Raw genomic sequence first — 25,196 nt, 5'->3', positions numbered from 1 at the left:
GGCCGGAGAATGGTGTGAACCTGGGAGGCGGAGCTTGCAGTGAGCTGAGAGTGGCCACTGCACTCCAGCCTGGGCAACAGAGCAAGACTCCATCTCAAAAAAAAAAAAAATTCTGGAGAGGTGGGGTTCATCATCTTGCCCAGGCTGGTCTCAAACTCCAGGACCCAGGCGATCCTCCCACCTCGTCCCCTTAAAGTGTTGGCATTACAGGCCTGAGCCACAGCTCCTGGCCTCTACGAATTTTTGTTTTCTTAAATTATCTGGGCTCAGTGGTTCACGACTGTAGTCCCAGCAACTCGGGGGACCAAGGCGGGTTGCTTGGCGCAGGAGGTTGAGGCTCCAGTGAGCTGTGATTGCACCACTGCACTCCAGCGTGGGTGACAGAACCTGTCTTTAAAAAAAAAAAAAAAGGGCGTGGAAGGGGGGAATAATAGTGCCTGCATTCATGACTTTTACTCTTTGAGGCTCCCTTGCCAGTCTTAGATCAGTTTCTTCGCTCTGGTCATGCCACGCTGCCCTGCGGTAGGTCCTTTTTCTGTTTCCTGCATTGTATCCATTTCCCTGTTTTACCAAGCTCTGATCCCTTTTCTTCTTTTCTTTTTTTTTTTTTGAGACAGGGTCTCTCTCTGTCGCCCAGACTGGAGTGCAGTGGCGTGATCTCAGGTCACTGCAACCTCTGCCTCCAGGGTTCAAGTGATTCTCCTGCCTCAGCCTCCTGAGTAGCCGGGATTACAGGTGCCCGCCACTATGCCTGGCTAAATTTTGTATTTTTAGTAAAGATGGTATTTCACCATGTTGGCCAGGCTGGTCTCAAACTCCTGGCCTCAAGCAATCCACTTGGCCTCCCAAAGTGCTAGGAGCCGCCCCCACCTAGCCTGACCCCTTTTCTTTTGCTGCTTGTGAATATTGGACTCAGACATACAGTTCTAGGTAGGGATCTGCGTTGTGAGCTTGCAGTTTTATGTCAAAAGTGTTACCCAGAGGCCTTCCTTTGGAGTGACACTATCGTCCCTGTAAATGTCACTCAGATGTTGATATATAAGGAAGTTCTCTGTGCTGACAGCTGCAGCTGATTAATTTGTGAGGGGAGGCGGGGGCAGTGGTGATACCTACTCTTTGGTACTCTGAAGATCTGCCTGGTGACACCTGGGCATTATTGTGCTGTGAGGGAGTCTGACAGGACAGGTGTTCCTTTCTGTTCCTGCTGCCATTAAAGATCAGAGACAGAAGTACTGCTTTCACGGTGAGGTTCCTTGGGAAGAGATTCTGATGTGTTGAGAGATGAGTTCTCAGGTATTATGCCCCGAGGAATAAGGCTGATGATAAAGCAACTGAAAAGTGCTCGTGTTGTCAGACATAAAGGCTAATTCTCCAAAATGCGGAGCACTCAACTTAAGTGTTGTGAATTAGTATCTCTTACATTATTCCTTGAATGATAGACACGCAGAGCTTGGATTAGATATGCAGAGGAGAAGAAGTTTCATTGATGATTTCTTCATAGAATACAACCTCGGTGTTAAATTCAGTCACTGATTATTGCTAGGGATATTCCATGTCAGCACAATTTGAAAATAGAGCCTGAAAAGGGCTCCTCAGTCGGTATTTATGGAGTGCGCACAGTGCCCAGTTCTGTACTAAGCTTTGTGGTGATGAAGGTTTGCTTTATATGGTACTCTGGTTTGAGTTTGGCCTCACCAAAACTCAGGTTGTGTTCCCCATGGTGGTGGTATTGGGAGGTGGGGCCCAGTGGGAGGTGTTTGGGCCGTGGGGGCGGAGCCCTCGTGAGTGTCTTGGTGCCATTTTGGAGGTAGTGAGTGAGCTCTGTGAGCTGTGGTGAGACTGGCTTAGTTTCAGAGACCTTAGGTTGTTATAAAGTGGAAGTTCCTCCCTCATGGCATGTGGCCACTTTGCCATTGACCTTCTCCCACCATGTTTTGATGGAGCACCTTCTCCTGCTGTAATTTGACTTAGCATGTGACCCTCACCATAAGCCCAGCACCCTGTTTCTCATGCTTCCCCTCTTGCAGAACTCTGAGCTAAATAAACCTTCCTTTGTAAATTGCCCAGCTTCAGACACTGTGTTACAGCGAAACAGAAAGGACTAACACTAAGACGTGGCAATATAACCTCTGCGCCACCCCGGTTCCCTGTACTCAGAGCTTTTGTTTGGTTACATTGTTATGCCATAGTGTAACTGATTTGTCCCTATGAGTTTCTTCCCTGTTTCTGTGCTGCTTAGGGGTGGGAACTGGTTCTGATTCCCCTTTAGACACCCCACTGCTTGACAGCACCTGGGCTGGAGTTGTTGACTTGTCTAGCTTGAATAACATTTCATTTTAATCTACACACTTAATAGATTTGACATTGGAAAAAACTCTTATGTTGCGTTCTTATCTGTTATCAGTGATTATTTCATAGGCCAAGTGTTCCGGTGGTTGGGCAGGGTGTAACACAACATAAGCTCCAAAGTCTCCCCGGCCAGTATTGCACTCAGACAAAATCATTGTTGGTGTTCCTGTCCTGCTTTGCTGTGTAGAATTGTGTATTTATTTGAAGTTAAATCATCTCATTCTGTTTTGTTTCTTATTGACATTTTTATTTACAAACCGTTCTTCATCTTAAAGGTACAGTTCATTGGCTTTTAACATACTCACAAAGTTATACAACCATCATCACTGTCCCCAATTCCAGAAATTTTCAGCACTCCAAAGAGAAGCCCTATGACCATTAATAATCACTTCGCATTTCTCTGTAACCATTCCCCCAGCTCTAGGCAACTACTGGTATGTATCTCTCTATGGATTTGCCTATTCTAGACGTTTCATATAATGGAATCATAATGTGTGACCTTTTGTGTCTGCCTTCTTTCACTTAATGTAATGTTTTCAGAGTTCATCCCCGTGTCAGTGCCTCTTTCCTCTGTCTGAGTGACTGGTATTCTCTTGTATGGGTATACCACATTTTATTTATCTGTTCATCATCAGGTGGTGAACGTTTGGGTTGTTCCTACTTTTTGACTGTTATGAATAAGGCATCTGTGGACATTCGTGTGCATATTTGTGTGGACATGTGTTTTCACCTTCCTTGGGTAGGGGTGGCATTGCTGGGTCATATGGTAACTCTACATTTATTATTTTGAGGATCTGTCAAACTGTTTTCCAAAGTGGCTACACCATTTTACGTTCTCACCAGCACAGTGTACAGGGCTCCAGTTTCTCCACATTCTCACCCACACTTGTCTGTCTTTTTGATTATAGTGGGTGTGATGTGGTTTTATTTGGTTTTGTAATTTTTATAACTATTACTTTATTTTTATTTTTTTGGATTGAATCTCACTCCATCACCCAGGCCAGAGTGCGGTGGTACGATCTCGGCTCACTGCAAACTCTGCCGCCTGGGTTCAAGCAATGCTCCTGCCTCAGCCTCTCGAGAAGCTGGGATTACAGGCGGCTGCCACTGCGCCCGGCTAATTTTTGCATTTTTAGTAGAGACGGGGTTTCACCATCTTGGCCAGGCTGGTCTTGAACTCCTCAGCTTGTGATGCACCCGCCTTGGCCTCCCAGTGTACTGGGATTACAGGTGTGAGCCACTGCACCTGGCCAGGTTTTGTCTTTTGAATGCTACAAATTAAACAAACATCATCAAAGTGAATGTGTTGTGACATAATTATAATTGGACTGCAATTCTACATTATGTCTGATTTTGAAATATTCTTGTTTTCTGGATAATAATGTGTGTCTCCTGGTTCTTTTACTGGAATAGTGGCCTAGTGCTAGGTAACGCTAGTCCTCACTAAGGGAGTCATTCTCTGTTACTTCATAACCACCTGTGGAAGAGAGAGACCTTTAGTCTACTTTATGACCAGGAAATGAAGCTCTTTTAAATTTTTTATCTTGATATAACCATGGTTTTATTTTTATGTCATGTTGCAGCTTTACCGATTTGTTACAACTCAAACAAGGGCCAGCAGAAATTCTCTTTTGACAGATGTAATTGCTGCTTATCAAAGATTCTGTTCCCGACCCCCAAAAGGTAAGTGCTTAGGTGTGGCTGTAGTGTTCTACGTTCTTAGGTTGGGTCTTCTGTCTCCTTCTGTAATCCATTCCCCTGCCTCCAGCTTATGTCTGATTACAGCGATGAAGATATGTCATCTTCAAATGTAACACATTTGTAAATAATGAAATTGATATGCAAAAAGGAGGCTTTTTCCTTTAACACTTCTGGGTTGTGAACTATATTATTTAGACTTTGATGTACTTGTACACAAGAAATGTTATGCTTTTAGCTTGTGCTTTTTTTTTTTCTTTTCTTTTTTTGAGACTGAGTTTCGCTCTTGTCGCCCAGGTTGGAATGCACTGGAGTGATCTTGGCTCACTGCAACCTCCGCCTTCCGGGTTAAAGCGATTCTCCTCCCTCAGCCTCCCAAGTAGCTGGGATTACAGGCGCCCACCACCACACCCGGCTAATTTTTTGTATTTTTAGTGGAGTCGGGGTTTTGCCATGTTGGGCAGGCTGGTCTTGAACTCCTGACCTCAGGTGATCCGCCCACCTCAGCCTCCCAAAGTGCTGGGATTACAGGCCTGAGCCACCGCGCCTGGCCAGCTTGTGCTTTTCAATGATACATCAGCTGCTTTGAAAACAAAATGGACATGAAACCTGATGAATTTTAGTTTGACGATATGTATTTTTTTCCTTTTCTAACAGGATTTGAAAAATACTTTCCTAATGGAAAAAATGGAAAAGAAGCTAGTGAACCTAAAGAAGTTATGGGAGAGAAAAAAGGTACCTTTGACAAGATTATATTTTAATTTTGTGTTTTCCCCTCATGTATTATGGTGATAGTTTCCACTGAACAAAGAAAAAAGTTATCAGGCTGGGCAGTGTCTCACGCCTATAATCCCAGCCCTTTGGGAGGCCTAGGCTGGTGGATCACTTGAGCCCAGGAGGTTGAGACCAGCCTGGACAATGTGGTGAAACTCTGTCCCTACTAAAAATACAAAAAATTAGTTAGACATGGTGGTGCACACCTGTAGTCCCAGCTACTCGGGAGGCTGAGGTGGGAGAATCACCTGAGCCCGGCAGTGAGCTGTGATTGTGCGACTGCACTCCAGCCTGGGCAACAGAGAGACCCTCCAAAAAAAAAAAAAAAAAAAAAAAGAAAGTTATAGTAAGTCAGTTGTGACGCTGTAGGTTGCAAGTACATATGAAATTCTACAGACCCTGTGTTTCATTTCACCTTAATTTTCTGTTGATATTTTCCTGTCATTTTGCAAATTGAAGTAATTTAAGGCCACCTTAGAGGTTTTGGCTGGTCAAACTAAGCATATTCAGTAGATACCTGGGACATAATTTAAAACATTGAGAAAAATCTTAGAAATCTAATACATGCAACTTATTTGATACATGTTGTGTTGTAGGACAGTGTTTTCAAAATTGCTCCTCAGAGCATTACCTCACCTTAGGGATACGGAGAGGCTTTCTTAGAGCTCGGTGGCTGGGGGACTGGGTGGGCCTCCTGTGCCCATTTCGATTGGCATCCTTGCTTTTTAGGGAAATGTAAAGAACACTGTAATTCAGTTCTTTTTTTTTTATTTAGAAGGAGTCTCACTCTGTCACCCAGGCTGGAATGCAGTGGCACGATCTCAACTGCCTCTTGGGTTCAAGTGATTCTCCTGCCTCAGCCTCCACAGTAGCTGGGATTACATCCGTGCACTACCATGCCTAGCTAATCTTTAAGAGAGAGGGTTTCGCCATGTTGGCCAGGCTGGTCTTGAACTCCTGACCTCATGTGATCCACCCGTCTCAGCCTCCCAAAGTGCTAGGATTACAGGTATGACCACTGCACCTGGCCTCAGTCCATGTTTTTAAATTTGCTTGTTATCTAGTTAGAGAGACAAATACATGCCCAAAGAATGCAAAGGAGTAAGAGCCACGGGACATGGGGAGGGAGAAGTGCTGGTGTGGGCTGGTGACAGCCCCGGGGCTCTACACTGGAGCAGCACCTAGAGTTCTCCCAGTGCATGCTGGGTAGTCTTTGAGTCTTGGTGTGGGGGCCGAGTAATGATAACCCATACAACCTTTCGGGTGGCTTTTGTGTGGACATTCCTTTCTCCCTGAGTGGTTTGGAGTGTTGCACAGCTTTAGTGGTGTGCTTACTGCATGTTTCCCAGTCCTAGGCCTCATTGAGGGGGCTGAGGCTTGTGTACGTCATACCTGTCTCAGACTTTGCTTGAGACAGAGGTGCAGAAGCCCCTCGTATGCAGCACATCGGGGTGAATGTGTCATGAGCCACATGTTAACACAGCCGCTGAGGATGACCGGGTGCCCGTAGCCTCCCATCCTGCTACACTAGAGGGGTTGCTTCATGGCCACTGAAGACATCAGAAGTGTATTCGGGCCGGGTGCGGTGGCTCAACACCTGTAATCCCAGCACTTTAGGAGGCCGAAGCGGGTGGATCACCTGAGGTAAAGAGTTGAAGACCAGCCTGGCCAACATGGTGAAACCCCATCTCTGCTAAAAATACAAAAATCAGCCAGGCATGGTGGTGTGCGCCTGTAATCCCAGCTACTCGGGAGGCTGAGGCATGAGAATCACTTGAACGCAGGAGGCAGAGGTTGCCGTGAGCTGAGATCACACCATTGTACTCCAGCCTGGGAGACAGAGTGAGACTCCATCTAAAACAACAACAGCAACAACAACAGGGACTGAATTACAGTTTTCCTTACATACATTTCCCTAAAAAGCAAAGATGCCAGTTGAATACCAACTGTGGATGTGTTTTTTTTAGCCATTTGTCAAAACCATGGGCTTTCCTGCAGAAGAAAGTGTTAACAATGTATACTTTGTGGGAGTGGGAAAGGGAGTACTTACTTTTGTTGTGTTTTGTTGTTGCTGTTGCTTTTGAGATACGGTCTTCCTGTTGCCCAGGCTGAAGTGCAGTGGTACAATCACAGCTCACTACAGGCTCAAACTGTAGGACTCGAGCGATCCTCCTGCCTCAGCGTCCTGTGTAGCTGGGACCACAGGTGCGCACTATGATGCCTGGCTCATTTTTTTTTTTCTTTTTTTTTTTAGACAGAGTTTCACTCTTGTCACCCAGGCTGGAGTGCTGTGGCACCATCTCGGCTCACTGCAACCTCTGCCTCCTAGGTTCAAGTGATTCTCATGCCTCAGCCTCCCGAAGTAGCTGGGATTACAGGTGCCCGCCACCACGCCCAGCTAATTTTTTTGTATTTTTGGTTGAGATGGGGTTTCACCATGTTGGCCAGGCTGGTCTTGAACTCATGACCTCAGGTGATCCACCCGCCTCAGCCTCCCAAAGTGCTGGGATTACAGGCGTGAGTCACCGCGCCTGGCCATGCCTGGATAATTTAAAATTTTTTTTTTGTAGAGGCAGGGTTTTTTTTTTTTTTTGAGACGAAGTTTTACTCTTGTTGCCCTGGCTGAAGTGCAGTGGCGAGATCTTGGCTCACTGCAACCTCCACCTCCCAGGTGCAAGTGATTCTCCTGCCTCAGCCTCCCTAGTAGCTGGGGTTACAGGCATGTGCCACCACACCCAGCTAATTTTGTATTTTTAGTAGAGACAGGCTGGTCTCAAACTCCCGACCTCAGGTGATCCACCCGCTTCAGCCTCCCAAATTGCTGGGATTACAGGCATGAGCCACCACATCTGGCCAGAGGCAGGGTCTTGCTTTGTTGCCCAGTCTGGTCTTGAACTCCTGGGCTCAAGGGATTCTCTTGCTTTGGCCCCCCAAAATTCTGGTATTACAGGCGTCAGCCACAATGCCTGGCCAGAACCCACTTTTAAACTTTGAGTGAGGACTGAGGAATTTGCATCCCAACTATGTGACTTATTCACTGTCCCCTAACACTGCCACCCATTATCCAACAAGTTACTTAAGCTATTCTTTCTCCCTCTGTGAACGGTATAACAGTCCTATAATTTCTTGGGTTATTGGGTTATTGTGCATGTTTCATGAGATGATGCAAGTATAGCCCTTGGGAGCCTCCCTGATTGGTAGGCTTTGTATTTGTATTCCTTCTCATGGTGCTTCGCTCAGTAACTGATCACTTGCCACAGTGTATTCTGCAATAAGTCTTGTATTAAACGGTTTACATGAAGACATTGCTGAGAGAGCCAAAACCTTGCCGTACTTCTATGTGTGCTCTTTGTTTAGGAACAGAGTCAAAGCCAGCTGCTACCACACGCTCTTCTGGAGGAGGAGGAGGTGGTGGTGGTGGAAAACGAGGTGGCAAGAAAGATGATTCTCACTGGTGGTCCAGGTTCCAGAAGGTTTGATGCTATACATTGTGTGAATTTTGAGGTTACGATAGTGGCCCTGAGAAGGTTGGGAGGCATTAGTAGTGTTGGAGGGATTTGTGTCTCACAGAGCATAGATCGTATTGTGGAATTTAGTTCTTCACAGAAGCTGTCTCCTTCTCTGGCCAGGGTGACTTTCCATGGGATGACAAGGATTTCAGGATGTTCTTCCTCTGGACTTCTCTGTTCTGGGGTGGAGTCATGTTTTACTTCCTGCTCAAGAGATCCGGGAGAGAAATCACTTGGAAGGACTTTGTCAATAACTATCTTTCAAAAGGAGTAGTAAGTATTTTATGGCATTGGTGGCTCTTGTGGTTCAAAGGTGAAATTAATCAGATTAGATGAAAGAAGTGACAGTCAGCAGGTTAACCTGACTCGTCCATTGTAAAATTGTTATTTTCCCTCAGATTTTTCTAATGCTGAGAAGTACTGCAATCAGAGAACCCGTGTTTTGACCTGGTGTCCTCACATTTACCCCCAGATTCTTTTATTTCACTATCTCCCAGAACTGGGTTTTGGCACCACTGCTTCTGACCATGGTCTTGGCAGTCCTCTGCTTGCACGCTTTTCTCTGGTGCCCTCAGCTGCCTCTACTCTGTGCTGTCGTGTGCCAGCCTCTTTGGGTTCTTTGTGGGTCTTTACTACGTTTAGTCACCTGCAGGCTTGGCAGCTAATCAGTGTGTCAAGTCAGAGCAGATGGGGCTCTAAGGGCGGGCCAGGTGGGCATGTGGTCCCTGCCATTTCTCTGTCTGCGGAGCAGCCATTGTTACTGCTTGCTGGGCTTGCCCATGTGTGATTATATTCACCACAACCAATGGGAAATAAGTAAGACCATATTTCAGCATATTTAAGATGCTATTGATTGTAAGACACATGGTATTTTATAAGTTGCTAAGACAAATCTAATAAGATGCTGATGAAATTATGACATGCCATCAATTATAAAATGGATCTGCATTTCTGATGTTAAAATATGAAAAATGTGTGTCTTAGAATTGATGCAGTATAGTGATAGACACCAGGATTAGGCCTGCTGCGTAGCCTTGGGGAAACCCCTTAACCTCTTAATACTTGGGTTTTCGTCCATGAAACGGATAAAGTAAGATGACATTAATACTTACTGAGGTAGTGTAAAGAATTGAAATGCGTTCTAAAGGTTGTACAGGAAGGTAGGGATGTAAGAAATGGTGATCTACTCAGATGGGCAGCTGCCGCTGTGCTCAGAGCTGAAGTTGACCGAGATTAACTTCAGTTTATGTTTCACCTGGAAGTTGCAAACCTTCAGTGGACTCCAGAGTTCCAAAATGCTTACATTGGACAGATGCTGCCTGTACCTTTGTCCTGTGTGTAGGGAGATGGGTTCCTGGTGCTTCCTATGCCACCATCTTCCCAGAGTCCTCTTATCTAGTCGGATTTTTGAAACGTGTTTATCTCATGAAAGTGAGGATCTTTTATGTGTAATTCTCAGATGTAGTGGGGACTCTCACTCAGAAGCTGCTCAGAAGCAGTGGTCATCGCGTGTGGACTGGGCTGCAGCCATCCTTTGGATTGGGATGGCAGGTTCTCGAGGCGGCTTCTACATAGTTCCAGCTCCTCCTGACCCTCTGGCTCTTTGGCGTTAGCCTGCTGTCTTCCCATCAGATGTCTGTGGGATGGAGCAGTGCCAGTCATTCCTCTCTGACAGAGACTGCCTTTAAGAACAGTCACTCCCCGATTCCAGCCCCTCTGGGATTGCTCTGGGGCTCCCTTGCTTTTCGTCATTCTTGCCTTCCAGACTTACTGACAAAGCAAGCAGTGGGAAATAAGCACATCCCAGAGTGCGCGTGCTCCTAAATCAGCTACAGTCCTTGGGATGTGGTGTTTAACAGTGTTATTAAGAATCCTATGTAGGCTGGCCGTGGTGGCTCCTACTTGTAATCCCTGCACTTTGGGAGGCTGAGGTGGGAGGATCACTTGAATCTAGGAGTTTGAGACGAGCCTGGGGAATGTAGGGAGACCCCATCTCTACAAAGAAATATAAAAAAATTGGCCACTGGTGGTGGCTTGAATTCTTGGTCCCAGCTACTCAGGAAGCTGAGGTGGGAAGATCTCTTGTTCCCAGAGAGGTTGAGGCTGCAGTGAGCTATGATTGCACCACTACACTCCAACCTGAGTGAGATCCTGTCTAAAAAAAATTTAAAAAGGATTCTATATAATTAGGTGATTCAATTAAAAAAAAACTTAAACTATTTTATATTTATAGAGTGACAAAAATTAAGAAGTCTTATACTACCAAATGTTGGTGTGTCCTATAGAGCAATAGTCTGTGTCCTATAGAGCAATAGTCTATGTCCTGTAGAGCAATCGTCTATGTCCTATAGAGGAATAGTCTGTGTCCTACAGAACAATAGTAATATTTTGCTCATGGCAGTGTGAATTCAGGAGCCATTTTGGAGAGCAATTTGGCAATATCTGGTAAAGTTGAAGGTATGTATACCCTGCCACCCAGCATTAGTGTGTCTATCTACAGGTATGTTTCCTGGAGAAATTTTTTAAGATGTGCCCACAAAGGTAGATATGGGAATGTTCATGACAGCATTGCTTGTGAGAAATGTATAACAGCCTAGCTGTCTATTAACAGGAGGATGGATCAGTAACTTGGGTGTGGTCATAGCATGGCATACCCCACAGCACAGAAGTGTCAGCTTGCGTAAACCTCACAAATACAATGTTGAAGGGAAAAAGAAAGTTGTAGAAGGATACTTATATATAAAACAAGACCATTTTTAAAGTTTAAAAACAGAAGGGAATGTGCATATCGTGTAGGGTTACCTTCATGTGTAGTGCAAGTGTAAGGATGTGGTTTGGGCAGTGCAGCCCCTAAGTGAGAGCATAGTCCCCTTTGGGAGGGGCCGTGCCTGGGAGCTTCCGCAGAATTAGAGGTGGGAATGTGGGGGCATCCTTATCTGATTCTTTATTCTTTCCTTGTATGGCTGAAACATCATATGCATTTTAAATGAGCTTAAGAGTATCTCAAGTATTTTCTGTGAATTTATGTGTGAACTTATTTTTAAAATTCTAGGTAGACAGACTGGAAGTCGTCAACAAGCGTTTTGTTCGAGTGACCTTTACACCAGGAAAAACTCCTGTTGATGGGGTAAATCATTTTATTAATTGATGTGAATTAGTTGTAAATTAACTTTCCAGATTTAAAGCTGAAAGGAAAACCTGCCTCACACCGTACGAGTTATACGCACCAGATCTATCAGAACTGGGCAGTGTGGCAGGGGTGGTCTCATTAACAGTGGAAATGGGAATGTTGTGTATGGATTAGTGATACAGGGATTGGGTCAGTGTTTTGTTTTGTTTCTGTTAATCATTTTGACTACATTTAGGAGACAGTGAGTGAAATCCCTGTTTTCAGTATTCCAGAATAGTCTATAACTTTTGAAGACTGAGAAGTAGTTATTTGATTAGGAAAAAAATTTAAAATCTCAATTGCCTGTGTTTTGAGACAGCTTTTATCAAATTAGTTTAAAAGCATCCCCACCATCTCCTAACCATTTTGTGATATTATTTTAATTTCTATTTGATTTCCTATTTTAAAAATAATTTGTATTTCCTCTCCAACCAGTCTGGAGTATACTTCCAGAGACCCCAGAGCAAGCTGAATGCATTGAGGGAATTCTGGAGGGAGGGGAGAGAGGTAAAGCTGAGGCTCCCAGGACTTGCCAAACTCTCTTGGGATAATTGTGTTTAACCATTTTCTAGCCATCCTGCCTGGACAGGGCAACGTTTAAGGACAACTAGAAGTGATGGTGACCATATCTCTCTGTTTAGTAGCGTGTCAGCAAATAGCAGAGTATCTGTGAAGTCATAGGGCTCTGGTATTGCCCTGGGTTGAGGAAAGGCATTTTAATTGTCTTAATTTCCCCTGTTCTCTCTACCTACTTATGCAACACCTATTAATAACCATGCTTTATCTTCAGACTTCAGTGCTGGGATTTAAGTTGGCACTTTGTTATGAGGCCAGTGGGCAATGTGTATTCTAGCACTGTGGGAAGCACGCACACACGCATCCGTCTGCTTCTAGGAAGGGAGCCTAGGGAGAATGTAGGGATGTGTGTGAGATGTCTCTGCAAGGACGTCCTCTCACGCATTGTCTATACGTAGCAAAAAATGAGAAATAACCCAGAGGCCCATGCCAGGCACCAGGTTAACAGGGAATCCTTGTTCCGTGTCTGTTTCCATGTGAGCAGTTGTCCTTGGGGGCAGGGCTGTCCCTGGGGGCAATTTTGACATTGGCGGGAACTTGTTTTCCAGCGTTGGCACGAGCATTTATGTGTTGAAATTCATACCGTTGTATATAAAGTGCTTTCTTTGTATTTCTCTTTTATATTACAGTTAAGGTTTATGTTGATTTCTTTTCAAAATTGTATTTCAAGATTGTAAAGGTGGTATTATACAGTCTTGAGGCACAGGCCTGAAATGCTGATGCTGTTTGTGTCTGAATGTTGGGGTTATGGATGTCTTTGCTTTCTTTACGTGCATATCCCGAGTTTTTACAGAGAATGTATATTACCTGCTTACTAAAGACTTCTTGTTTTGAGCTTTCAGAAACAGATTTTCAGTGTCCTGCTGTAAATGGAGCAGCAGTGCTGCACACACACAGGCTTTAGCCTCACATCAGTTCTACTCTTGACTGGTAGATGGCTTACCTTCTGTATGACAATAGAGAAGGGCTTAGTGCTTAAATGAGATAGGGTCCGTCAGTGGTGGTTTTCAAATTTTAGTGTGCATAAGAATTACCTGGAAAGCTATTAAAACTTGAGTCCTGGGACCCCACCCCTGCAGAGGTTCTTATCTGGATTGTGTTCTGAGAATCTGCATTTCTGACATGCTCCTGGGTGGTCCCCTGCTGCTGGTCCTGGGTTCACACTGCTTCTGTGATGGGAGCCAGGCATTTGGCCTATTGCCCAGTTGATAGCAGGGGCTGAGTTAGGGAATGTTACATCCTTTGTGGTTAATCTATTCTAAGCAGGTTTTGGGGCTTTGTAACCATGTGATTTTTGTATCTTTGTTAGTGAATAATTTACCAAATAATATTACATTGTTACATAATATAAAACTTACTCTTCATCTTTTATTTTTAGATTCTTGGAGAGAAATACCACAGTAATGTTCCTCACTCAGTAACACTGGTGGGAAGGATATGTGATGACATGTTGCTCTCTTATGAGGGTTTTGCTTTTTTATTTGTTTTTTGAGACGGAGTCTCACTTTGTCGCCCAGGCTAGAGTGCAGTGGCGCCATCTGGGCTCACTGCAACCTCGGCCTCCAGGGTTCAAGCAGTTCTCTGCCTCAGCCTCCCGAGTAGCTGGGATTACAGGTGCCTGCCACCATGCCTGGCTAATTTTTTGTATTTTTAGTAGAGACAGGATTTCACCATCTTGGCCAGGCTGGTCTTGAACTCCTGACATCGTGATCCACCCGCCTTGGTCTCCCAAAGTGTTGGGATTACAGGCGTGAGTCACCACGCCCGGCCTTGTTTTTTGTTTTGAAATGGAGTCTCACTCTGTCGCCCAAGCTGGAATGTAGTGGCACAGTCTTGGCTCACTGCAACCTGTGCCTCCCAGGTTCAAGCCTCCCAAGTAGCTGGGCCTATAGGCGGATGCCACCATGCCTAGCTAATTTTTGTATTTTTAGTAGAGACCGTCTGAGGCCATGGTGATCAGGCTGGTCTCGAACTCCTCACCTCAGGTGATCTGCCGCCTGGGCCTCCCAAAGTGCTGGGATTACTGGCCACTGTGCCCAGCCTCTCTAATGAGTTTTATATCATAGACTTACTGTTTTGATTTTAAAAATACTTTTTTTAAAAAAGATGATTGCAGGTTAAAGCAGAAACCGTTTTTGTACTATAAAATGGAGCTAATACATGCACAGTGCTTGAAATGGGGTCTTCTAGCTAGTAAACTCCATAAATGTGAGCTGTTAACATCAGTGTCCTCATGGTTGTGCAGAGGCAATGTGGCATTGTGGTTAGGACACTGGTTCAGGAGCCAGACTGTCTGGGTTCATATCCCAGCCGCTTATTTTGTGTGTGACCATGAGCAAGTTTTCTCATCTGTAGAATGGGAGCAGGAGTCAGGGCTCACATTCACTCAGTACAATAGGAAATAATTACATGCTGGTTGGTAGAATAGCCTTGACCTGGCCCCTCAGGCATCGCTGTGCTGGGCCCTCTGGGTCTCTGCAGCTCCAGGGAATAAAGAGGGAGTGCCTGGCACAGCAAGGCACATCTGTTCCAGTTGCACAGTAGGGGTGCGGTGTTCGGATTTTGAACATCGTCCTCAGTGATGGCACCTGCTTCTTTGGATGGTCCTCAGGATTGAATGAACTAATGCATCTAAAGAGCCCAGAACAATGCCTGGCACTTAGTACACACCCAGTAAACTTTAGTTCTTATCACTGTTTCACAGTAGTTTTAAATTTGGGAATAGGGAGCTAAAATAAAATACCTAGGGAATGGAGGAAGAGGAAAATAATGCGTATTTATTTTAAAAAGGATTATGTTTTCAAATAGGTTTTTCATTCTGTTTTTTGAGTTTATAATTTTAGAGCCACTGAGATATTGCTGCTAAGGAAATGCTTATTTGCCAAGAATTGCCAACTGTTCTCAGTGAGTGATGTTTAATCACCACATTATTAAAGCCAAATTTTTATTACTGTTTTTTTTTAAATAAATTTTCAGTATTTCTGAAAAATTCTTAAAAAGTTGAACCCTTTAGTGAATTGAACCTTTTAGTTTCACTTTATTCTTAGGGTATTTGTTTTTTTGTTTTTATAGCAATACGTTTGGTTTAATATTGGCAGTGTGGACACCTTTGAACGGAATCTGGAAACTTTACAGCAGGAACTGGGCATAGAAGGAGAAAATCGGGTGCCTGTTGTCTACATTGCTGAAAGTGATGGGTAATCTCAAAGATAATATTTTGGAGACTGTTTACTGTGCTGCTATGGTTCACTGTGTTCTGTCCCTGGGTGCAGGGCTACACATTATATTCTCATACAGGCCTTTCTCAGTTTGGCCAGATTTTAAAAAAGCTATTAGTAACTCACTAGTTTTTGCACATGACTCATTCATTTTCTTTTTGTTTTGAGATGGAGTTTCGCTCTGTCGCCCAGGCTGGAGTATAGTGGTGTGATCTTGACTCATTGCAACCTTTGCCCCCACCCCGGTTCAAGCAGTTCTCCTGCCTCAGGCTCCTGAGTAGCTGGGCTTATAGGCCCCTGCCACCATGCCCAGCTAATTTTTGTATTTCTAGTAGAGACAGGGATTCACCATGTTGGCCAGGCTGGTCTCGAACTCCTGACTTCAGGTGATCCACCCGCCTCAGCCTCCCAAAGTGCTGAGATTACAGGCGTGAGCCACCACACCTGGCTTTTTATTTTTATTTTTATTTTTTTTGATTCATTCATTTTCTGCACATCTATACTTACCTTGATTAAGCAGCGGTTTGGGGTATTAACATTCAATGAATTGACCTTTGGAAGGATTTTAGCATAAAGAACTCCTTTGTATCAAAGAATGGCATTCCCATCTTTGAACTGTCATTTATGTTTATATTTCGCAGAGTTTTCCAGGATTTTTAGGTGATTCTTCTCTCATCAGAACTTCTTCTTTGGGGGTTGTCTTTAATAAGACCATGCTAGTTACCCCACTTAAAGTCTGGGCAGATGCTCCATTTATTTCAAGAGTTGGTTGCCATGGAACTTATTTGGGAATTCTGTAGCCTTTGAAGAACACTTGCAAGTTACCCTCATTTGTATTAAGTGCGGAAGGTATACCTTGATGTAGCTATATATGTTTATATTGATACCTTGCACCACATGTGAAAGCTGGAGGTGAGCAGCCAGTCCTAACCCATGTTGCGCTGTGTGTCCCCAGCTCTTTTCTGCTGAGCATGCTGCCCACAGTGCTCATCATCGCCTTCTTGCTCTACACCATCAGAAGAGGGCCTGCTGGCATCGGCCGGACAGGCCGAGGGATGGGTGGACTCTTCAGTGTCGGAGAAACCACTGCCAAGGTCTTAAAGGATGAAATTGATGTGAAGTTCAAAGATGTGGCTGGCTGTGAGGAGGCCAAGCTGGAGATCATGGAATTTGTGAATTTCTTGAAAAACCCAAAGCAGTATCAAGACTTAGGAGCAAAAATCCCAAAGGTAAAATGAACTTTTAGAAGATTAACTTTTCGAAGTGTTTCTTGATCTCTGAAGTTATAATTTTATGAAGTTTGATTACTTATTATAAATAGCTGTTTTCCCGTCCTTCCTCTTTCTCAGCTCACTAGGGTAGCTTCTGCCCAACTCGAGGATTGTTTTGGGTCAGTTTTTCTGTGTGAATGTGTCTTGTATAGTGTATGTGTTACTGAAAGTATCTGTGTTACCTCCTCTTGGAAGACTTTTCTTGATTCGTCTTTCCTCTTCCTCCAATCTGATTTAGATGCCCTATCTCTCAGCAGCTTTAGGGCCGCGGTAGCTCACTGACCATGTCACACAATGCTGTCACCCAGTGTCCCTTCAAGGGTTGAATGTGGACAAGACACCTGTGCTGGCACCAAGGTTCACGGCACAGGATCCAGCAGAGAGGACACAGCACTCGCCATCACCTTCCCCTTTCCAGCTAATACACTTGTGCCCGCTGTGCTAGTGGTGGGCTGTACCCTATAGGGCTTGGTGCTCATAGGGCTAGGCATGGGACAGTAACTTCATATTTGTTAAATGGAGCAGCTATTAAGTAAATTAATAAAAAGTGAATGAATAAAAACTGGCCGGGCGCGGTGGCTCACGCCTGTAATCCCAGCACTTTGGGAGGCCAAGGCGGGCGGATCACAAGGTCAGGAGATCGAGACCATCCTGGGAATGGTGAAACCCCGTCTCTACTAAAAATACAAAAAACTAGCCGGGCGAGGTGGCGGGCGCCTGTAGTCCCAGCTACTCGGTACGCTGAGGTGGGAGAATGGTGTGAACTCGGGAGGCGGAGCTTGCAGTGAGCTGAGATCGTGCCACTGCACTCCAGCCTGGGTGACAGAGCGAGACTCTGTCTCAAAACAAAATAAAAATAAAAATGTATATTTCTTTTTTTTTTTTTTTTTTTTCTTTTTGAGACGGAGTCTCGCTCTGTCACCCAGGCTGGAGTGCAGTGGCTGGATCTCAGCTCACTGCAAGCTCCGCCTCCCGGGTTTACGCCATTCTCCTGCCTCAGCCTCCCGAGTAGCTGGGACTACAGGCGCCCACCACCTCGCCTGGCTAGTTTTTTTGTATTTTTTAGGAGAGACGGGGTTTCACTGTGTTAGCCAGGATGGTCTCGATCTCCTGACCTCGTGATCCGCCTGCCTCGACCTCCCAAAGTGCTGGGATTACAGGCTTGAGCCACCACACCTGGCCTGTATATTTCTTTTTAAAGTCCATTAATAAATTTTACTTTAAAGGAATCCTTTGAAAGATAATCATTATTTCCTTGATTTTTATGTCTTGCTTCTATGGATAAAAAGTCATATTTTATGAATTTATAACTTACTGTTACTTAGTATCCATTTGCATCACACCTAGCTGACTATTACATTAGTTGTGTAGGGCCAGGTGTGGTGGCTCATGCCTGTAATCCCAGCACTTTGGGAGGCCGAGGTGGGTGGATCACCTGAGGTCAGGAGTTCGAGACCAGCCTGGACAACATGGTGAAACCCCGTTTCTACTAAAAATACAAACAATTAGCTGGGCATGGTGGTGTGCGCCTGTAATCCCAGCTGCTTAAGAGACTGAGGCAGGAGAATCGCTTCAACCTGGGAGGCGGAGGTTGCAGTGAGCCAAGATCTTGCCATTGCACTCCAGCCTCGACAACAAGAGTGAAACTCCATCTCAAAAAAAAAAAAGGTGTATTGTTTGAGCAAACACATTCTTTCTTTGTAGTTAAGTTCGTCATTGGTCGTTAAATTTCTACTTCATTTGTGAAACTTTTAAAGATGAAAAGCAAAATTTTAAAAATACCTTAAGGTTTTATTACAAAGCCTAGAAAAAATATCATTTGACCATATTATCTACCTCCTCACAGTATTTGGATATGGTAGTGTGGTAGTATGTCTATTTATAAATAAGATGAGGACACTGTTTGTGGGTGGTCAGTGGAAATAAATTCACAGGTAGGTTTTAAGTTGCATGTCCAACCATGCTAAAAATGTGCTGATTTGTACATGAAAGTTAAGTCAGAAGTTGGGTTTATTAATTATTTGAGCTCAAAAAGTAATTTTACTTGTAAAGAGTAAAAGAATTACATAAATCAGGAGTGTGGTGTTTCTGTCTTCTTGAATTATTTAAGTAAACCTTAGCGGGTTTATTAGTATATTCCTAGCCTAAGTCGCCCTTTACATACTGTTGGATTAAAGGTCTAAAAATCAGCACTAGGAAAAAAAGGAAATATTTTAAATTTCATATTGTTACCAAATTTTTTGAAACAAAATTATTTTTGATAATCTTTTTCTTATTCTTACTAATATAAAAATGTTCTACCATAGCACAAATGTTTAATATTTAATGTATATCAATAAGATTTAGAGACAGAATTATATCTTGGAATTATTTGCGGATACACAATCTACTTTTCTGAAATTCTCATTAAATGTAATTTCTTTTTTCATATCTGAAGGGTGCCATTCTCACTGGTCCTCCAGGCACTGGGAAGACGCTGCTAGCTAAGGCCACAGCCGGAGAAGCCAATGTCCCCTTCATCACCGTTAGTGGATCCGAGTTTTTGGAGATGTTCGTTGGTGTGGGCCCAGCTAGAGTGAGTCTCATTCTTTTCTGATGGTACAGCTTCCTTACACCCACCACTTCCCCACAGATGGGGGGACTTGCTAGAGATGGCCCTTTGCCCTAGAGTGCTAGAGTGACCTCTCACCAGTCCATGGCCTGAGCTCCAGGCCTAAGCCTTCAGGAAGGCCTGTGACTTCTACCCCACCTTCCCTCGCACCAGCTAGGACTGCAGTCTGCTACCTATATTAGACCAATTTCAAGAATTGATGGCTTGGCGCGGTGACTCATACCTGTAATCCCAGCACTTTGGGAGGCTGAAGTGGGCGGAACGCTTGAAGTCAGGAGTTCGAGACCAGCGTGGCCAACATGGCGAAACCCTGTCTTTGCTAAAAATAGAAAAATTAGCCAGGCATGGTCGTGCATGCCTATGATCCCAGCTATTTCGGAGGCTGAGGCAGGAGTATCTCTTGAACCCAGGCGGCAGAAGTTGCAGTGAACTGAGATCACACCACTGCATTCCAGCCTGGGCGACAGAGTGAGACGCTGTCTCAAAAAAAAAAAAAAAAAGAGTTTGCTTTATTGGTGGATTTTTTTTTTTTTTTTGGTGACAACGTTTATTGAGATATAATTGACATACCAAACAATTGATCTCTGTAATGTATACGATTCAGTAGCTTTTAGTAATTCACAGATTTGTGCAGCCATCACCACAATCAGTTTTACAACATTTCCATTACATCAAGAAGAAATCCTGGCCGGGCACGGTGGCTCGTGCCTGTAATCCCAGCACTTTGGGAGGCCGAGGTGGGCGGATCACAAGGTCAGGAGATCGAGACCATCCTGGCTAACACGGTGAAACCCCATCTCTACTAAAAATACAAAAACAAAACTAGCCGGGCGAGGCGGCGGACGCCTGTAGTCCCAGCTACTCGGGAGACTGAGGCAGGAGAATGGCGTGAACCTGGGAGGCGGAGCTTTCAGTGAGCTGAGATCTCGCCACTGCACTCCAGCCTGGGTGATGGAGTGAGACTCCATCTCAAAAAAAAAAAAAAAATGTAAATCGGGAGTCCTAAGCAAACTACACAGCAGAGTTTCCTAGTACAGACATTCTATGTAAATGAAATTATACAATATGTGGTTTTTTATGTCTGATTTCTTTTACTTAACATAATGTTTTCGAATGGTAACTCTATGTTTAACATTTTAAGGGATCACCACACTGTTTTCCAAACTACTTGCCCATTTTCCATCCTACCAGCAGTGTGTAAGGGGCTCTGATGTTTCCCCGCCCTCACCAACACTGGTTATTGTCTAATTTTTAATGATAGCCACCTTAATGGGTGTGACATAGTATCTCGTGGTTTTGATTTGCATTTGCATGATGAGGAGTGATGTTGAACATCTTGTATGTGCTTATTGGCCATTTGTATATTTTTATATCTTCCTTGGAGAGATGTCTATTCAGATCCTTTGCCCATTTTTTAATTGGGTTTTTTTTTTTTTGGTTGTTGAAGTGTAAGAGGCTTTTTTTTTTTTTTTTTTTTTGAGACGGAGTCTCGCTCTGTCGCCCAGGCTGGAGTGCAGTGGCCTGATCTCAGCTCACTGCAAGCTCCGCCTCCCGGGTTCACGCCATTCTCCTGCCTCAGCCTCCCGAGTAGCTGGGACTACAGGCGCCCGCCACCTCGCTCGGCTAGTTTTTTGTAGTTTTAGTAGAGACGGGGTTTCACTGTGTTCACCAGGATGGTCTCGATCTCCTGACCTTGTGATCCACCCGTCTCGGCCTCCCAAAGTGCTGGGATTACAGGCTTGAGCCACCGCGCCCGGCCGGCTTTTTTTTTTTTTTTCCTGAGATGGAGTCTTCCTCTGTCGCCCAGGCTGGAGTGCAGTGGCATAACCTCTGCCTCCTGGGTTCAAGTGATTCTGCCTCAGCCTCCCTAGTAGCTGGGATTATAGGTGCCTACCACCATGCCCAGCTAATTTTTGTATTTTTAGTAGAGATGGGGTTTCACTATGTTGGCCAGGCTGGTGTTGAACTCCTGACTTCAGGTGATGCACCCGCCTTAGCCTCCTAAAGTGCTGGGATTACAGGTGTGAGCCACCGTGTCCGGCCTCACCTTCAAATCTGTTTCACACTTTGCTCTTGTTGTGCAGGTAAGTCATAGAAAAATAGGGAATGAGGGGGAGTTGGGCATTTATGATGATGGGCCATGAGATATAATGTGGATGGGGGGAGATTGAAGACAGGAGAGGAGCTGTGGGTGGTGGTGGGGAAGGGTGGGCCTGGTGGGTTGGAGAGCTGAGAAGTGGTAAAGAGTTGGCATGAGATACCTGAGTGTGTGTGTGGGGCCAGATGATAGGAGGGGGTGCTCAGAGAGGAGATGACTTGAAGATGGTGGTTTAAAAGGCAACCTTGTCAGTGCTGTTCTTGTCAGAGTGAAATAAAAGGTGAATGAAGAGGTGGCCAGGGAACTGAGAGACCGAGATTCACATGGATGGAAATCACTGAGGACATAGTGATGTCCCACGGGGAGACCCACGGCACAGCGGGGTGGAGTGCCTGCCACGAGGCCTGAGCCTCAGCAAGCAGGGGCTTTTCCAGCAGTTATTTTGGTAGCAGCAGTGGAGTGTGAGATGGACCCCAGCTCCAGCCAGCCTGTAGGGGAAGATGCAGACTCCTGCTTAAGGCTTGGTGGAATAGCTGAGTTCCTGTTCATACCAGGATAGGATGGATGTAGTTTGAAGGTGTGGTTCTGTAGGTCACAGATCTGGAGTTCAGAGGGGAGGCTGGAGAAGGATACGAGTTATTTTAGGAGATGTGCTGAGAGCAGTGTAGGAATGAACATCCAGAAATCCAGGCAGGAAGACCTGGACTTCTGGCCAGTGAAGTGGGGGTGGGGGTGGGGGTGGGAGTGGGTGGGTGGAGAGTTTTCTCTGATGCTCCCTAAAGGGGCAGGTGACAGGTGGTGAGGCACTGAGTAGCTCTTCCTCCTCCTCCCGACTGCAGGTTTGTCTGAGGGTATGTGCTATCAGGATGGTCTGTGGTGGGGTGGGTGGCAGACGAAGGCTGTCACCCCCTCTTTGGGGATGAGCTGGTGAGCTTGGATGGTCTTTGGCTTCATTGTACATGTGTGATTGCATAGACCCCTTAGTAGTCCCAGCCTGTTAATAACTGCCTTAGGCGTGAAATGTGAACCCTAGAGAAGTCTGAACTTTTCAACTCGATGTAAAGTTTACAGCTCCCCTGTATTGTCTCTGTGTAGGCATATATGTAATATTAATTTGTTGGTATTACAAAAATAGCAGATATTATCAGTGTTTATTACATATACAGTAACTTATGGGATCTGAGAAAGATTTGCTCACCTTAGTTACCCAGGTTACTCCTCATTTGCCGCTTCTTTGCTACTTGTAACTCTTTTAAAAAATGTACCTTACAGTGTGCATCACAGAAAGATTGTCTGCACATGGAAGCTGAAGATTTATTTCATTTCTTTTTTTGTCGTTGTTGTTTTTTGAGACAGAGTTTCGCTCTTGTCACCCAGGCTAGAGTGCAATGGCGCGATCTCAGCTCACTGCAACCTCTGCCTCCCGGGTTCAAGTGATTCTTCTGCCTCAGCCTCCTGAGTAGCTGGGATCACAAACATGCGCCGCCATGCCTGGCTAATTTTGTATTTTTAGTAGAGACAGGGTTTCTCCATGTTGGTCAGGCTGGTCTTGAACTCCCGACCTCAGGTGATCCACCCGCCTCAGCCTCCCAAAATGCCGGGATTACAGGCATGAGCCACTGTGCCCGGCCGATTTATTTCGTTTCTTATTCAGAGGATAAATAATATTCTCTGGTCAAATGACTCTCTTTCTGTTTTTGCCAAGGTCCGAGACTTATTTGCCCTTGCTCGGAAGAATGCCCCTTGCATCCTCTTCATTGATGAAATTGATGCAGTGGGAAGGAAGAGAGGAAGAGGCAACTTTGGAGGGCAGAGTGAGCAGGAGAACACACTGAACCAGCTGCTGGTGGAGATGGATGGTGAGTGGTCAAGGCTTTTGTGTCTTTAACTGCACTTTTTTTTTTTTTTTTTTTTTTTTGGGATGGAGTCTGGCTCTGTCGTCCAGGCTGGAGGGTAGTGATGTGATTTCGGCTCACTGCATCCTCTGACCCCTGAGTTCAAGCGATCCTCCTGCCTCAGCCTCCTGAGTTTAAGCTGCACTTTCTTATGCCTTTCATGTCCCCAAAATGAGAGTCCTTGTTCCAATATTGAATATCACAAACAAACAAAAAAAAGCATTCTCTAAAACAAACAGTTCTTTTAAAAGGCTCTTTTATACTAATATAAATAATAGCAAAATATTTTTTTCCTGGCAGCCTGCATAACTTAATATTGGTGTTAACATGCTGTTTGTGTCTGGTGTTTGAATAAGAGAAGAATTGGTGAAATGAGTCACAAAAGAATTACCATCTCATTCTCTAAATCATCACCATCTCTGAAGCACAAGGAAAATCTAAGCCTAACCCAATGTGAATTTAGCAAATTTCAAATACTTTTTTACTAAGAGAGTAGCCGTCTTTCCATGCTAGCCAGCTTTTCTTTCATTTAGGAAAGGCACTTCTCAGGATGTCATGTGTTCTTCCTGCTGGAAGATAAAAATGTGGATGCTTGGTTGGTTGTGCAGAAAGGGGAAGCACAGTGCCAGTACTGAACTGGCTTCAATGACGAAGCCAGGCATAGGGTCAGAATAAGAAGGTAGAGATCCTCCTTCCTCCCGCAATGGTCCGCCCATGTTGCGTTCACATTGGAGCACCACATCTGAGGGAAATGCACCCAGGAGATCCTGCCGTGCCAGGGTCCTGAGGGTGAAGGGCCTGGGACCATGGCGTTTACGTTGAGAATGGGCAGTAACACGGAGCCGCTTGAGTGTGGAGGAGAGCTGGGAGGTGGAGGTTGATCTCTGCCTTCAGATAGGCGGTTGGTTGTCCTGTGGCCCAGTGTGTCAGAGAAATCCTTTGCAAATTTAATCTGATTTTAAGACATTTTTTAAATTGACGTTATCTTCTAAATTTCTAGTTAAATAAATTTAAATATTTGGTCATTTGTCTTTAGGAAATTTACTCTTAAAATTTTAAGTCTAACATATGATTATTTTCAAGGAAAAGCTGAATAGTAAGAAAAATAATTCAAGTTTGTAACTTAAAAAACACTGGATAGGCCGGGGCAGTGGTTCACGCCTGTAATCCCAGCACTTTTGGGAGGCCCAGGCAGGTGGATCACCTGAGGTCAGGTGTTTGAGACCAGCCTGACCAACATGGAGAACCCCTATCTCTACTAAAAATGCAAAAATTACCCAGGTGTGATGGGGCACGCCTGTAGTCCCAGCTACTCGGGAGGCTGAGGCAGGAGAATTGCTTGAACCCGAGAGGCAGAGGTTGCAGTGAGCTGAGATCATGCCATTGCACTCCAGCCTGGACAAGAGTAAAACTCCATCTCAAACAACAACACAACAAAAACCCACTGGATAATGAATAGAAAATGTGTTTACTGTAGCTATGAATTTGCAGTGCTCATATGTTCCTGATGGTGCACCGTTGCTTTCTGCCTCTTGTCATTTAACAGTGTTTGCATTTTTGTTACCTTTCAGGTTTTAATACAACAACAAATGTCGTCATTTTGGCCGGCACTAATCGACCAGATATCCTGGACCCTGCGCTGCTTAGGCCGGGGCGTTTCGACAGGCAGATATTTATTGGTGAGATGATGTTTGCTGGGGCAGGTCCAGTGCTCATGAGTATAGGTGTGACTGTTTCAATATGATTTTCTTTTCCTTAAAAATGATTTCTAAAGGACCACCAGACATAAAAGGAAGAGCTTCTATTTTCAAAGTTCACCTCCGACCACTAAAACTGGACAGTACCCTGGAGAAGGATAAATTGGCAAGAAAACTGGCATCTTTAACTCCAGGGTTTTCAGGTGAGTGGAAAGTAACGAGGACTCTATTTAGAAGTATATTAAAATCAGGAATAGTTACCAGGTACCAGTTTACTTTGTTACCTTTTCACTTCTTTACTGTGGGCTACCTAAGTTTATATTCTCAATTT

The 25,196-nt window shown here is 44.7% G+C and overlaps 2 protein-coding genes across 3 annotated transcripts in view; one reads left to right on the top strand and one right to left on the bottom strand.

The window, feature by feature from the left end:
- PRELID3A (PRELI domain containing 3A) overlaps window positions 1–25,196 on the bottom strand; it is a 182,047-nt gene that overhangs the window by 45,627 nt on the left and 111,224 nt on the right. The window lies entirely within an intron of this gene.
- Window positions 1–25,196, top strand: part of AFG3L2 (AFG3 like matrix AAA peptidase subunit 2) — a 50,082-nt gene that overhangs the window by 1,611 nt on the left and 23,275 nt on the right. The window contains exons 1-12 of one of the 2 annotated variants that reach the window (XM_050767554.1): window positions 109–2,783; window positions 3,933–4,032; window positions 4,705–4,782; window positions 8,179–8,294; window positions 8,451–8,603; window positions 11,383–11,457; window positions 15,148–15,272; window positions 16,249–16,522; window positions 19,002–19,139; window positions 22,979–23,132; window positions 24,740–24,847; window positions 24,943–25,068. In XM_050767554.1, the coding sequence (XP_050623511.1) occupies window positions 2,721–2,783; window positions 3,933–4,032; window positions 4,705–4,782; window positions 8,179–8,294; window positions 8,451–8,603; window positions 11,383–11,457; window positions 15,148–15,272; window positions 16,249–16,522; window positions 19,002–19,139; window positions 22,979–23,132; window positions 24,740–24,847; window positions 24,943–25,068 (1,510 nt within the window). In that variant the 5' untranslated portion in view covers window positions 109–2,720. Of the gene's footprint in view, window positions 1–108; window positions 2,784–3,932; window positions 4,033–4,704; window positions 4,783–8,178; window positions 8,295–8,450; window positions 8,604–11,382; window positions 11,458–15,147; window positions 15,273–16,248; window positions 16,523–19,001; window positions 19,140–22,978; window positions 23,133–24,739; window positions 24,848–24,942; window positions 25,069–25,196 lie in introns of those variants that run through there. The other variant, XM_050767553.1, reaches the window with a different exon arrangement.

Source organism: Macaca thibetana, chromosome 18 (assembly GCF_024542745.1).
Source record: "Macaca thibetana thibetana isolate TM-01 chromosome 18, ASM2454274v1, whole genome shotgun sequence".
In the NCBI taxonomy this organism is placed as follows: Eukaryota; Metazoa; Chordata; class Mammalia; order Primates; family Cercopithecidae; genus Macaca; species Macaca thibetana.
The sequence above is the reverse complement of the archived record's forward strand: the minus strand, read 5'-3'. Positions and strand labels throughout refer to the sequence as shown.